General features: G+C 31.0%; 1 protein-coding gene across 1 annotated transcript in view; it reads left to right on the top strand.

Annotated features, from left to right (window-relative positions):
* The first annotated feature begins 309 nt into the window (after nt 1-309).
* LOC140044188 (uncharacterized) overlaps nt 310-15,769 on the top strand; it is a 40,915-nt gene continuing 25,455 nt past the window's right edge. The window contains exons 1-2 of the mRNA XM_072088666.1: nt 310-345; nt 494-592. Of these exons, the coding sequence (XP_071944767.1) occupies nt 310-345; nt 494-592 (135 nt within the window). The remainder of the gene's footprint in view (nt 346-493; nt 593-15,769) is intronic.

Genomic DNA, 15,769 nt, shown 5'->3' on the forward strand with positions numbered 1-15,769 from the left:
TGCACTTTGTAATATTAATAATTCATTATAATGATGTATTGATACTTTAACACTTCTTTATTGTATCTTAAAATTTGTTGTTATCATTGATACAATAATACATGAATCAGGTGTCAAGTGTCAACAATTATAGAGCATTCATATTAACAGTTAATGTTGACTGATATGATTTTACTGTACCTTTCATCTCATCTTGAAAATTAAAAAAGTAAATAAAAATTAATCAAATATTAAAAATAATACAAATATAAATAAGGCTGATATTGATGATATTGATTGCAATTTGCCTAATGAGGTTTGATGATTAAAATGAGAACTCAACAGGGTGAATTGTCAATACAAGATGTAGGCCTACTGTAAGTAATAATAACCTGTCATTCTTTTAAAATACAAAATAAATTGGCAAATTGAGGGTAAATGCCACTTAAAAGAGTTTATATGAAAGTATTTGTATGGAAAAATTGAATTATCAATATGCATTTATTATTTTTAGGATGGAGACACACCTCTGATTGAAGCTGCACATCAAGGTTTTCATGAAGTCTGCTTGGTCCTTCTCAATAAGGGAGCTGATGTAAATCACCAAAACGAGGTACTTTCACACATTGTATTTCGAACATTTTTAAATATAGGTGGCCAGTACAATTAAATTAATAATTTATGTTTTGTCATTGATACTGGGATTGTAGGATAATTCAAAGTTAGTACTAGTTCAAAATCTAGACTATTAGTATATTTAAATTTGTTTGAAAATGTATACCACAAATATTTGTTGACATGTGCACAACAAATAGTTTGTTTATTTTGCTTTGTTATCCTATTTTGTAAAGAAATTAATGAGAGCCTTATAATTAAAAGTTTACATTATTTATATATGCAGTATGTTTATTTACATATTTCTTGGTAGCAGAAATAGAGCTCACCTTATTCTGTCATATTTCCTCATAGAGGTTTGAATTCAGTACATTGCATTTCATATGCCATTTCTAGTGCCTTAATTTACTGTACAATGCTTTCTTTATATTTATGTTATAATTTAAGAATCAGTTTTTAAAAATGATTTGATAATAAATAACTGCTATTTAATTAATTAATGTATGTTTAAAATCCAAAAACAAAATGAAATTAATTCTAAATAGGCCATATAGTTTTTCTTGGTCAGAATAGCATGTAGCTTGTTAGGTTGAGTTAATTCATGGAGGTTTACGCAGGGTTTTTGGTGTTTGTGCAATTTAGCAATACCCCTGTGTTATTGATCTTGATCATCAAGTTAGTGAGGGTTTTAATATATTCCTGTCAGTCTGGATGGCAATATACTATATGGTGACAAAAATAATAATACATAGCCATGTCCTATATTGAATCCCAAATCACAATATAAAAAGATCAACTTTAATGATTTTGTAAAGCTTCATATTTGTTAACAGACTGTTCATTCTTTTAAATTCAAACTTTTATTTATCCACAAAATATCAAAGATTAAAATTAAACTTGTTTAAAAAATGAAAAAAATTTTAAAACACTGATCGTGCCTTAAGTTGGTCATTGACACCATTTTAACTAAAATAACTAACTAAAATTTAAAGTTTAGTTAGCAAAGTTCAAAAGGATGAACTAAAACACCTAATAAAAAAAGTCTATGAGGATGCTTGTTTTTCTTTTCATTATTGAATAAATGTTATTGAATTGAAATTGAATTTTAATCACAGTCTACACATACAATAATATACAATAATGACAAAATATGATGTTTTAATTAAGTTTAACTAAAAATGAAAAACTACAATGTGTATTCCCTTTGCGTACTGTACACCCATTTTTTATTGTTGCAAGGTTTCAAAATGACGCAATGAACTTTACTCCGTCCATTGGATTGAATGTTAAATCAACCAAATATAAGTCCTGATAATGAACAGAACAGAGTATGCTCAGTATAATGTGCATAAGCATGCGCAGATTAATATTTTGTGTAGATTACCATATCCTTTCATCTACCATCCACCTTCGTCTACCATACAGTACTGTCATAAAGTCACTAGTTTTATTGTAAATTAACAGCACACTACGTGCTAATACTAAATAGTAGTACTAATCATTGTCAGTATTTTCATTTCTATTGTAAATTAATAGTCAACAGATACCTCTTAGAATTGGTAAGTCATACATTCTACTCATTCACCCTTTACCAAAAATTTTGTATTTTTAAAATGTCTTTCTTTCCATCATATATATTCATTTAGGACTGACAATTTTATACTTATAGTTTCATTCTACTGTAAAACAATAATACTCTCTTTGTCATTACATTCAACCTCTAGTCTTACATTAATATTCAAATAAATTCAGAATAAATACATTTGAATGATGAAGCCTAAAAAAACAAAAAACCAGAATTATAACTAAAATACAAATAAATTGGTATAATTCTATACTATTGTACCTTTGATCAAAGAACTTATAACACAGGAATCTCCTGTTCGTCCGAAGCGCGTAACAATTTCGAAAGGTATTGTGGGATAGAATTGAGCTAATGGGTGGTGCCATTGTGAGCCATGGAGTAGCGCGCCCTCATCAAATTAGTAATTAGAGTAATTGACTGAGCCCTCTATAGGAATTAATAGTTTTGACTTCCTAGTTTGGAGGGGGCGCTGCTCCATGCTGTGAAATGGCGTCACCCACCTTTTAACCCTGTACTTCCAATACTGTGTTTTAAATGCAAATTGAAGAACAGGAGATTCTTGTGTTATAAGTTCTTTGCTTTGATGTAGATGATGATACATAAAACTGTTATAAAGCCTATCAAACATACAGTAGTAAAGTCAACCAGAAATAAAACTTGATTTACTAATTAAGAGCCATTGTCTGTAAGAATCAAAGAAATATCAAAAAGAGTGGCAGACTAAAAAATATGGATTTCTTTCAAATTTTGCACATGGCTATATATGTGTTGAGAGAAATCAAATATGAAGTATTTTTAATTTCACACGTATATTTCCATGGCAACGGCCAAATTTGTGTTTTTGACAAATTTTGTCCTTTTTTAAGGTTTTTTAAAATGGATATTGGTACTACTTTGATGAACGCTATTTTTGTTTTGTTCATTTAATTATAAAAAATAATTAGTGTATGCATAATAACAATGCATTGTGTACCTGTTACAAATTTTTTTATTTTTTTTTATTTCATACTTTGGGAGATACCATTTATTTAAAAAGGGGTGTTTTTCACTTTTTTTAAATTGTTCAATGCAACTAAACTTTACTTCACCATAACGCCCAAAGTGGTGTATTTTTTTAGCTGATTTATTACAAATAGGTAGTTCTAATGTTTAATAATTGATTTCTAAAATAAAATACTGCGGTGAATTTAAAATCTACAAGCAGTGTTGCGAGAAACATAGGCATTTTTATTTTAAAAAAACATGGTATATTAGTAAAAACATTTTATTTTCTTTGATTATTTGATTTGAAACTCATTGGTCAGAAAAATTCTTAATGTTTTATATAGTTCTAGTTGTGTTGTGAGAAAAAAAATTAATTTTTAATTATAGATTCTGTAGTTCCCAGTTGTAATGTTATTTTAGAGGTTATATCCTCTGGAAATTTGAATAAATTATCAGATCGTTGTGAATTTTAATCTTTGCAACAGATTACTCCTCTCTTATTTTGAAGCTCCTCTTTCATTTGTTTACTTCTTTTATTTGCTAACCTAAGCAGATCCCACATGCCCATCCACCACCACTTTCGACTATCACCCCCCCCCCCCACCCCGACTATAACCATAAAACTGCAACACTTTGGTCGATCATCCACTATAGAGTGTCAAATGCATGCATTCAAGCACCACCCACACTGCCGCTACTATCGCCCCAATAAATAGACGGATTCAAACTCCTCCATCCCACCCCTCCCCCTTTCTCCAAGCCCCCACCCACCCCAAGTTAAAAATTGCAATGCAAAAGATAGGACATAAAGTTAAGTTTTTAGACCCTCGCCTTCAACCCCTAACTATTTAAAAGTCTTGGGTCCACCACTTTCCCCTCCCCAAATTAGAACCAATCAAAAGTCAATGATATACTCAGGTATGTTAATGCTACATAACAAATATTGAAGCCCTTATTTGAAATTTCATTTCATTTAAGGTCAGCATGTAAAATATCACACTTTATTATTAAATATTGGTTTTAAATTCTATATTTTTTTTACTGTGATGGTTGGATTCAGTATTAATTATTAATTAATAATTATCTGATAATTATTTAATTTCCCTTAGTTATGCATAGCAACAGTTACTATGGTAACTAAAAATGAGATATTCTTTAGATTTTGCATATTTATCTCATACAAATTTAAATTTGTAGATTGTTAGCAGGCATGCCTTATTTGCATTTTCAAATTACCGTTTCACAAGGTCATATTCGTAAGCACTTTCTTCTGTGATTATTTTTATTCATGAAAACCCCGTATTTTATTTACAGCGGCCACCTCCCTTAACGGACGCACTTTGAAAAGCCTGTTTGTTCTTCCTATCTAATTAGTGCATTTGGTGCTTACCGTAAGCAGCTGCAGGCACCTTTTTATACTAAAAATGAGATTTTTTGTAAGCGGCCAATCGAAAAATGTGATACTTATTGCATGGACCTATGAATTAGAGGTGCATATTTATTGTATTTCTTTATATATTAGCTTTATTTTGAAGAGGTTTTAAAAACATTACTGTGAAGAGATGAGAAAACTACACAGATTTTGACCGACCATTTTTCATATGATAAAAGTTTTTAAAATTTGTCTGAAAATGATAAAAAATACTAAACCACCTGATTATTAATAATAATAGGCCTACAATTAGCTGGAAAATTGAGAGGCTCGTTTCGTTAAGAATATCGTATATAGCCATAATAAGTGATTTTGGCCCTTTATCGGCAGAACCTCCCGTAAGGGGTCACCGCCCGTAAGCGGCCACTTTTCCAGATCCCGAGGGTGGCCACTTACGGGAGGTTCAACTGTATTTAAAAAAACAATTATCCTTAGTTATGCATAGAAACAGGTTCTAAGATAACATAAATAATACATTTTGACATAACTTGACCCAACAAATGACCCTTTCACAAGGTCAGACATTTTCTGGGATTCAGTAGATAAGTAAATTTGGGAAAAGGTAGTAAAGCTATGTAATCTATTGTTTGGTAGTCATGAAACCCCATATTAAAAATATTGTACTTAGTTACGTATAGAAACAGTTGCTACAATACTCATTTGACCTCAATATGTAAAATATTTTTTTTTTTTTCATGAAACTCCATATTTAATTTTTTTTTTTTAAATATCATTTGTAACGTAAACAGGTTTAAGATAACACTAAAGGTCATTTTTTTTACCTTTATTCAGATTCGTCAAGACTTTCTTCCTGAGATTATTAGGATTCAGTATTTAAAGTAAATTTGGCAAAAAGTAGAAATGTAAAACTATGTAGAAAAAATGTTTTGTATTTATGAAAAACCCCTTATTTTTTTGAAATTTTTGCATAGAAACAGTTACTATGGTAAAATGTTGACCTCAAAATGAATGAATTTACAAGGTCAAGTTTGTCATTAATGGAATGCAGTAGAAGTAAAATTGAGAAAAATTACAAATGCAATCAATTCTTTGTATTTATAAAAACGCCATTTTTTACGTTTAAAAAAAAATTACTTTCCTTAGTTACACATAGAAATGCTTGCTAAGGTAACACTATAGGTAAAATATGAAAATTGTTGAGAATTGTTATGAACTATCTTGTAAATTTTGATCAAACAATAGTTGTAGTAAAGTGGGGACCAGTCCTGTTTTGCATTCTGACCCCCTTTGACCTCAAATGACCTATTTACAAGGTCAGATTTTTTGGGAGGTCTTTCTGTATCTCTTTACACAAAATAGATTTAAAAATTTATAAAAACCATTGACGCAATTATTTCCAAGTTTAACATTATTTTCCATCAACTAAATATTTCAATGCAAAATACTGTTTTTCTGGCAATTAATTGAAATAAACCTGGCAACACATTCTCCTATTTTATCTAAATTATTCGTATGACTCTAGTAGCATTATGACAAGCCACATATACATTTTATTATTGGATTAGCCATATTTAAATTGTGTTTCATGTGTTTTGTTTGTTGATATTTTGTTATATTTTTTATATTTTTCGTATTTTCCTGGCAACACAAAACCTATGTACGAAATTTACCCCAGTGTTTTTTTCGTGATTATTGTTGAAAAACATATTGACTATCAAATTAAAAAACCTCATTGATTTAAAAACACCACTTTGGAAATTATAGGTACGTTTATGAGGTATACTTTTATAAAAAAAATATTTTTTAAAAACACCCCTTTTTAAAATAATGGTATCAACCAAACTCCATTTTGTAATTTATTTTTTTTCTATATTAAATGGAACTCAATACATGTTGTTTACACTGCTATAAACAAAAACTGTATACTGTAAGTATTTTTGGTTAAAATAAGTATACAAGTTTGTACTTTTTCACTGTAGAAAATCTGTGAAAAATGGCAAAAACATCAAAATTTGGATAATTGACCGTTGTCATGACAACGGAGGCTAAAAATTAAAATGAATGTTGTAGATATGCTTTTTATTGAAATGTCTATTCATGGTAAAAATTTGAGAGAAATCCATTTTTTTTACATCTGCCACCAAATCTTTGATTTTTACAGACAATGGCTTTTAAGCTTTGGTTGTCAACACAATGTAGGCGCTACGCAAGTGAGTTGACCAATAACAAGCAACAGTTCGGATAATCCATCACATTGTGATTGGTCAATTTGCTTGATTGAATTTACAAAAAAATTGGATAGACTACAGACAAATGGACAGACTAAATGTTGGGACAAACAAACTTATTACATTACAGACTGCTTTGTTCATGCACAAATTTAGTAATCAGAAACTTCCTATCACATTTAACCGATTCTTTACAAAAAACAACGAAGTTCACAATTATAACACCCGCAACTCTAATAAATATATCCCAATCAATAACCATTCTACTACAGCAAGAAACTCAATTAAATCCACTGGCCCTATTTTATGGAATTCTTTTCACACCTTCCTAACTAACCGCTCTTTCGAATCCTTCAAGTTTAGCTACAAATCATCGTTGGTATCAAAGTATTCAATCAATCTCCCCTAAGAATTCAGTTGTTATCCTCTAACCCAGTTTTTTAACTCTTGTCCAGCGTCTTCGTCCCTTCTGTCCTCGTTCTGTCACGTGTTTTTGTCCTGTGTCTTGTTGTGCTTGTGTATGTAGCTTAAATTGTTTAATATTTTTTCTTTATTCTTGTTATTTATTTATTCATATTTTATTTTCATTTATTTATGTATTGACTACTTTTGAAACATTTATTATATATACTTTTTGAATTATATTTTTTTTCTGGTAGAACTAGCCTTAAAGCCATCCGGGCTTATTTATGTTTCTCCAGCATAAGTGCATTCTAATTATAAAAAAACCCCAAAAAACACTGTAATATTATTTCACAATGATGTACTGTATCTTATGAAAATAAATTGAATTGAATTGAATTGAACATGCAATTATTACTCAGTAATTACCTCTGTAGTCCCATGGGTTTTCTTTTAAATAGTTATTGATTACAGTGCCTTAAAATATTCTTTAAATAATAATTGTGTAAATGAATTTGACCAGAACCTTTACCATGCCAATCCATATCAATACTTTGAGTTACAATTGTAGATAATATATTGATATTCATTTGTAACTATACACTACCTAGGCTTCATTATCTTAAGATTATTAGAGTATGCGTAACAGCAGTTGATCATACGCACTGTTTATAGTCTATGTGGTGTAGTAGGACTACAGGGGTAGTCCTATGCTACAGCAGTATATCATAATTACTGTTTATATTTTATGTGGTGTAGTAGGTACAGGGGTAGTCCTATGCTACAGCAGTATGATCATAATCACTATAGGGCTGGAAGTCATTCAAATATATAGGGTTGTAATTGTATTAAACTACTGTGGAGTAGGGAATAGGGCAAAACATCTGACCAATTACTCAACTCCCTGACGCAAAGCTACTCCACAGTAGTTTAATACAATTACGCTGCGTACTTGGACTCGAATCTAACCACTAGCCATCAGCGCAAGTGGTCAGAGGTATGAACGGCAGGCTAGTGATCTGGAGGTCGTGGGTTCGTCTCCCACCCAAGAACTTTTTTCGCAATTATTCTCAAATGTACTTAGTATGAAGTACAAATGACGTCAGAGTTCGGCAAAACATCTGAACAATCATTCAAATAATTATACCAAATTCTATATTGTGTGGTGTCTGGTACAGGGGTATGGCTACATCAGTATGGTCATACTCGCTTAGTGCTTAGTATGTGACCTGATTTTAGTGAAGGTGACAAAGTCACATTCCTCAAACATGTATCATGTTCAAATAGACTTTAATACCATATAACCATAACATCTTTATTATTTTGTCTGTTTTTGTTATTGCATGCATCCATACATATGGGGAATAGAAAGTGACCGCAATTAGGGCGAGGCGCCTCGGGGTAATGAGGTATGAAACTGACTGATTGTACTGTGAAGTTTTAAACTATAATTGTAACAGGTATTCTGTACTTATTAGTATAAGATATGTTTTTATTCAACTGTGATATTTTATGTAAAGGTTGTCATTTTGTTTTTTGTTTTATTATTAACAAAAATGTGCATTTTTCTAACATATTTATTTTTAAAATGTTAAATAGAATGGCGAAACAGCATTGCATTGGGGTGCAGCAAATGTTCATGTTGATGTCTGCCAAATGTTGGTAGACATGGCAGCAGCAGTGGACCAACAAAATAATTTAAGTCATAAATTAATGTTTGTATTGAGAACCATTCAGGATCAGAATCCTAAATTTTATTCTTCATTTTAGTTTAAAATTCTTGTTCTTCAAACAGAATAGCACAAAATGTAGCCTAAGAATGGAATTATTTTATTATGGTATAGAGGCTACTTGTTAATACATTCATATTTTTTTCTTATTTGAAATTTTTATTAAATTGTCTAATTATTCTACATCTTGAATTTAACATATTTATACCATCAAGATAGTCCAGACAAGTCAACATTAACAACAACAAAATAAACAAGTTTAAAATGCTATTTTTTGGCTATAAAAAAGCTGCAGTTAATCTAGCAATCATTTGGTGGATTACTGTAATTTAGTTATTAATTCTCTATTAAATAAATGTCATGAAAACTATAGCGCTTAGATTGCTTAGTGCTTGAAGTTGCTTGTTGGTATGACAACTACAACTAATGCAGATCCTGCATTGTATCTGTCTCAGAATATCCTTGTTTAATCAATCTTTTTAAAACTTGTTTAATCATTACATTAGTAATGCTAATTTTAATACACGATTATAATATTATTGAATGCATTTCATTCATTTCTCATTTGTTTCATGCTGCACAATTTTGATGTGTCAGGCACGTTTCTGATGGTAATGGTATCTTGGACCTTGTGTGAATGGATAAAAGGCAAACAACTTTGGGGAATACATTTTTGTTATACTGATGTTGTCACAAAAGTTTTTAGTTTTTCTGATTTCAGGATATGTTATTTGTAAAGTAATGGCATAAAATTTAAACTGAATTCAAATTGAATCAAATATTAAACTTCTTCTTCTACTAAAATGTAGAGTAGACATTACTCTATACATTGATATAAAGAATTAAATGTTTGAACAAGAAAAACTGTACTTATAGCTATTTTTTATCATACCCTACCTAAAATTGTTTAATAATCTAGAACTCAGTGTTTTGTTAACTTGTGTTCGTACATATTCATAGCTATAAACATGTGCATAACGATGCTTAAATTAAACAGAGTTATAGGCCTACCTATCATATAGTATACTAGCAATTATACCCGCCCCAGAGCGGGTTTCAAAATTAGTTTACAGCCTTCTCAGTACATAACACCCGACGCCATGAGTATCTGTCTGTACTCGCCAACCTCCACCCCTCTTCAATAACACCCCTCTTCAATAACACCCCATACTCTTTCTTAAAAACAAATTCTTCCCAGTGATGGACAAATTCAATTCAACCTAAGCTTCGAATTGAGAGGAGTATGCATAGCTACGATGGGTCTAATAATGGTTAAATGGTACGTTGTAAATTGTGTAAATGAATAGGTGTCATATTGGCTGATAATTAAAATATGTAATTTAGATACTGCGGCCCCCCAGCCTTCTTTCTCCTTTCACCACCCCAGCCACCAACAAACCTTGACTCCTCCCCTGGACAGTTCAAATTTAGTAACTTTCCTTAGTACAATCCAATCATATAGGCTACTTCATTACGCTAGTATTTTCGCTCCTCCTCCCCCTACTACACTACACCCCAGTACAAATTATGTTATTATCACTCCCAACCCATAATCCCTCAGTGGCAGTTTTCAAATACAGTTTCGGTCATGGTGATAGGCCTACATCCCCACCCCAACCTCCCATCCGCTTCCCAGGGATGATTAAATACTTGAACATTTTCCAACCACAATTCTGGTGTAAGCAAAATCCCCCACTATCCCCTGAACCCAAACCCTATCTCCCAACCCCACTCTCCCACAATGGGCGTTTTTCCCTTGGAGGATTGGTGGTGTAGTTGAACACAGTAACAGTAAACAACGTTCACACAGGAATGGATGTTTGTACTGAGACAATCCAAGAGACGATACATAGCTGGATATGGTTAAAGTACTTTGCTAAATGTGTAAATGAATAGGTGTCATATTGGTTAATGAATAAAATATGTATATCTATATACGCCTTGCTGAGGATAATTAAAATACTGTAAAACTTTTGTAGTATAATTTTACAATTCAATAGCCAACAACCCCGAGCCCTAGCAAAAAATGACATCACAAAGCACCACACCACCCCCGCCCACTCCTCCCACCCCTCCCACAAAAACCCCAGGAGTCAGGGGAATTTTTTTTAATGTAGTTTAAAACCTTCCGGGTACAATTGCCATCATTTTAATACCCCATACGTATGGTTACGTGCAGAAACAGAAATTTTTATAACGAACAAACATCGAAAGTGGGGGGTTTGACCACATTTTGGTCCCTAACTTGGATCCTAGGTGGCGGATGATGTAGAAATATAGCTTAGAACATTCCCGGTACAATTACGGTCATTTTGATACCCCATATGTAAGATTATGTGCAGTAACAAAATTTTGTATAACGAACAAACAAACAAACAGACAGACAAACTTTCTCACTTATAATATAGATATATATATGAGAATTTTATATAAATCATTCTGTAAATTATAGAAACAGTGCTCATATTCGGAACATGATCTCATAATCGCGTTGAGCATAGCTCATTGGCGATAAAGTTCCATACTTTTTAGTTGTATGAAATAATGTCTCTGGCGGAATTTGAACATGCAACCTCTCTCCCACTAGACCACAGAGCCATATTATGGTATTTTCACAGATTTTCACCCACCAGATACATTCTCTCATACAACAAATGATATGGACATGTTCATTATTTATATATGTATTGTCCCCCTGAACAATTTTTTTTTTACATTTATTTGTTGATTATGCCATTTTGATATCATATAATAGTTATCCACTTTGACCAAAACTTGGATTGGAAAAAAAATTATTTACCTGAAAAAACTGTAATTTAAAGCAAACAAGTCAAATTGCCTGCCATACCAATGGATTTTTGGTTTGGTGTCATTTTAGTGAAAACATGATTTTTTTTTATTTTTTTCTACGCAATTGATTAACTTGAGTAAAAGTACAAATAACCTATGAAAGTCTGATTTTATTAATCTTCATTTTTCATGTTTTGGGGGACAATACATCTTTAAAAAAACATAACCTAATGTCCTTGTTCTACATGGAACCCCCGCAGTTTAAACGCGGACAAAACACAGAAGAATAGCTTCTCTTTGTTGAGCTATACTTGCTCACTTTATTTCTATCCATCCGTTCATCCGGTAAACTAAAATAAAAACAAACAGAGAAACAATTGACACGGCGCCATGAAGCACGTCTCTAACGTATACTACGGCTTATCATACATAATTCGCCGTTAACATGGGCATACTATCATCATTATGTCTATCAAACCTAACTAATTCATAAGTAAATAATAATATATAAGATTGTCTCCACACGGAGCATTAAAGGTGTACAACAACGTTAATACAACGTATCGCCTATTGTGCACAGCTCTCATACCATGAACAGTGACTACAACAAACCATGACTAGCCTAATTTACATATCAAGGTATCAAGGTGCAATGTACATACATAACATGGCTCCCTGCAAAGATAAATTATGAAACTGACAGTATCATCACTTTCCCTTTGCATACACAACAATAGTGGCTCCTTGACGGGGAATTGATTACAATAATATTAACTACTGACATTCAATGATTGAAGTTTCTCCTTCATCTAATGTTCAAGCAGTATTGTTATAATTTTTTTATTATTGAGAATTGTCCTATAATTTCACACATAAATTAATTAATTATTCCCTCAGATTTGGAATCAAAATAAAATGTACATTGACTTAGTAATGTATTTAATAATTGCCCTGATTTAATGCACAACTATTAACTTAGATTGTATACTGGCTTTTTCTTTTATCCAAATGTACATATGAAAAACATAAGCACTCATTTTGAGGACTTGTGATGAGTTGAAAAACAAATAACAATATTATCAAGTTAAAGTTCAATACAATTTTTAGTCGCGTGGACGCGACTCTATAGTTCACTATGTCGGTTGGTCGGTCTGTCGGTCTGTCTGTCGGTCCATCGGTCCAGTATCACTATGCGTTTTAGCACGCGACTTATGGCTGTTGGCCTTGTTTTCGTAATAGTCAAATGAATACAAAACAGAAAATATATGTAAGTTACACAATTTGTTTAAAAAGTAGCATGAAAACATATAAAATAAAATACATGATTAAAGGTAATGACCATTACAGGAACCAGAACTTAAAATAAATTAATAAAATCAACAGAAATATAGAAAATAGCATATTATTTTCATCAGGAAAATTATTATATAAAAGTTTTTCTAATTAGAAACAATGGTTAAATGAAGACTATTCCACTTATATTTGAGGTAAAACATAATTTTTTATTTAAAATAATTGCCAAACTCTGCAATCCTCCAAAAAACATAGCAAACCTCATTTAAACAACAAAAAAGTGATTGAATTTGTGTACAACTCACTTGGTTTGTCAATTAAAATGTAAATATATTTTTGTTAAATACTTAAATTTGTGGTTAAGCATCATTTTTGGGTTTAAAAAATAATTTCTAAACCTTCACTCTCGAATTAAAGGGGGCGTAATGACCAGCCCAAACAATGTTACAGTACTGTAAAAGTAAAACATTTTACTTTAATTTCTTTAGAATACTAATAAATTCAGATATTTTATTTGATAAAAATTGTTGGCAGCCAATAATCCAATTAAAAGACCAAGGAATGCTTCACTTATTAATTTCCATTACAAAAATATAACAATTGTTGTGTGTAAGTTTATATCCAATACAATTTGTTTTAGCCGTATTAATTAATAATTGGTTTGTAGTGAACCATTCACTAGCTTACTTAACTCTAAATTTAAAAAGTTTAACAATACATCAATATTGATATAAAGTTGTATATAGCGAAACAACTTGAAAATATCATGGATAACAACATTAAAAGTTTTTTGATAAATCTAGAAAAGTACTTAATAAAATTAATTGTTTTTAAATGCAGTATTAACAGAATTAGTGAGTTCAAGAAAAGCATGACAAGTGGTATGGTATGCATACATTTTTCAATATTTTTTTTTTAAATGGTTAAAATTAAGATTGGTAAATATTAAAATATAAAGTACTGTATATCCGTTTTGAAATTGTAATATGTTTAGGTAAATAACCCATCATGAATGATTAATTAATGGCGTATGTGAGATGGCTTATAATTAAGGAGCAACCTTTTTAAGAATCATGCTCTAAACCTTTACTAGAATTCAAATTACTAATTATATTAAGCACTTCTGTTTCAGATATAAATGAGAGGCTTTATGGGAGGTAGTAATTAAGAGATTAGGTCTTTGGTATTTTTAGGTTATAATTACAGAGTTTTACACATTTTTGAAAAATAATTTAATTACATTCTGGCTAATTAGGTTTGTATCATAAAAATATTTATCAATCATTTTTTAAACATGAGGTGTATTTTTACTTTCTTTACCGGGATTAATTACAGAATGTATTACTTCTCATTTGTTATGTTACATTTAATCTGATTGAATTTAGTTTTGTAGCATTTTTTTCTTTGAAATTTTACAGAGTGCATTAATATTGTTGCTATACTGTTTATATCTTGAGATATTTGAACATTTATGAATTTGTTAAAGTTTATGCTTATGTTTACTAACTTTGTTTAGATGGTGTAGGTAGAGTGGTGTCATCCATAGTTGTTTTAGTGTTTGGGGTTTTTTTTCTTGAACTGCAAAAAGTATATAAAAAAATGTATCCAACATTAGAATTAACTGTATAGTTTAGACGAATCAGTTTGAGAAAGATCAAAGCAAAATGCCCCTATATCTCTATATGTGCAAAAAGGGTAAAAACCCCTTAATGCAGGCTACCGTTAGACCACCTCTGGGCCTAGTAAAATTGCAGTAATATTACCGTCACGGTCGTACTGTAAGCCTGATCTGTGTGAAGAGTCCACGATATAAGGCCTGCTTACGCAGCGAAGCATTGATACATTTGGGACATTTTACTTGATTGAGAAAGACTGTGGCAATTATTTTAGGCCAAATTATTAGATTATATCAACATATATTTTTTTAGGTTAAATAATACAATGGAAGAATACGGGCAATGATAATAAAAATATAACAGATGTTGGTCCAAAGATTATTTAACTTGCTGTAACGTACGTAAGCCTAGGCCCTAGTTAGCATAGTTCTAGCGGGAATATCCTGTGCTGTGCGCGCCTGGTGCTAGCTCATAACAGCTTCTGATAATTAAATTCGCGTCTATTTGTAGGCCTAATAGATTTTGTTTCTGTATAATGGCCATCACGATCGGGCAGTTTTAGCACGGAGTGGTGTTGGGCATATTGCCGCAATTCTATGTGAAAAGGGCTTAATTCAGTCTGAATGGTCAGACGTCAACCATAATCAATTATTTTTTAAATAGGTAAATGATCAGAGATGTCTGAATTGTACCGATACCCAATAAATATCAAAATTAGTAGGCCTATTGTTTGTTTAAAAATAATCAATAAGTAATTCTGCATTAGTTTTTGTAATTCTCGTTGGTTTAGAAATCGTAGGGAAAAAAGTACAATAGTTAATAAGATGATATAAAACAATTATTAAATAGATTATGCTTATTAAATTTGATTAAAACAATTTTAATTAAAATTAAAATTTATAATAACCGCAAAATGTTCTCTATATTATTTAGATTTCAGTTGACTTGTAAGTAAAGCCAATTATAGAATTCTTTTTTGTTTAATGATATATAAAAAGCGAATCTCATATAGTTCTTTTGTCAATAATAAATCTGGTTATATTTTGTAATAAAAAAAATCAATAATTGTGTTCTGAAATGTTCATAACAGTTTTATTAAATACATTATGCGTATGACAAAGGTGGTGATTTGTTTAGAATTTCTGAATCATAAA

This window comes from Antedon mediterranea, chromosome 3, assembly GCF_964355755.1.
Source record: "Antedon mediterranea chromosome 3, ecAntMedi1.1, whole genome shotgun sequence".
NCBI classification, from domain to species: domain Eukaryota; kingdom Metazoa; phylum Echinodermata; class Crinoidea; order Comatulida; family Antedonidae; genus Antedon; species Antedon mediterranea.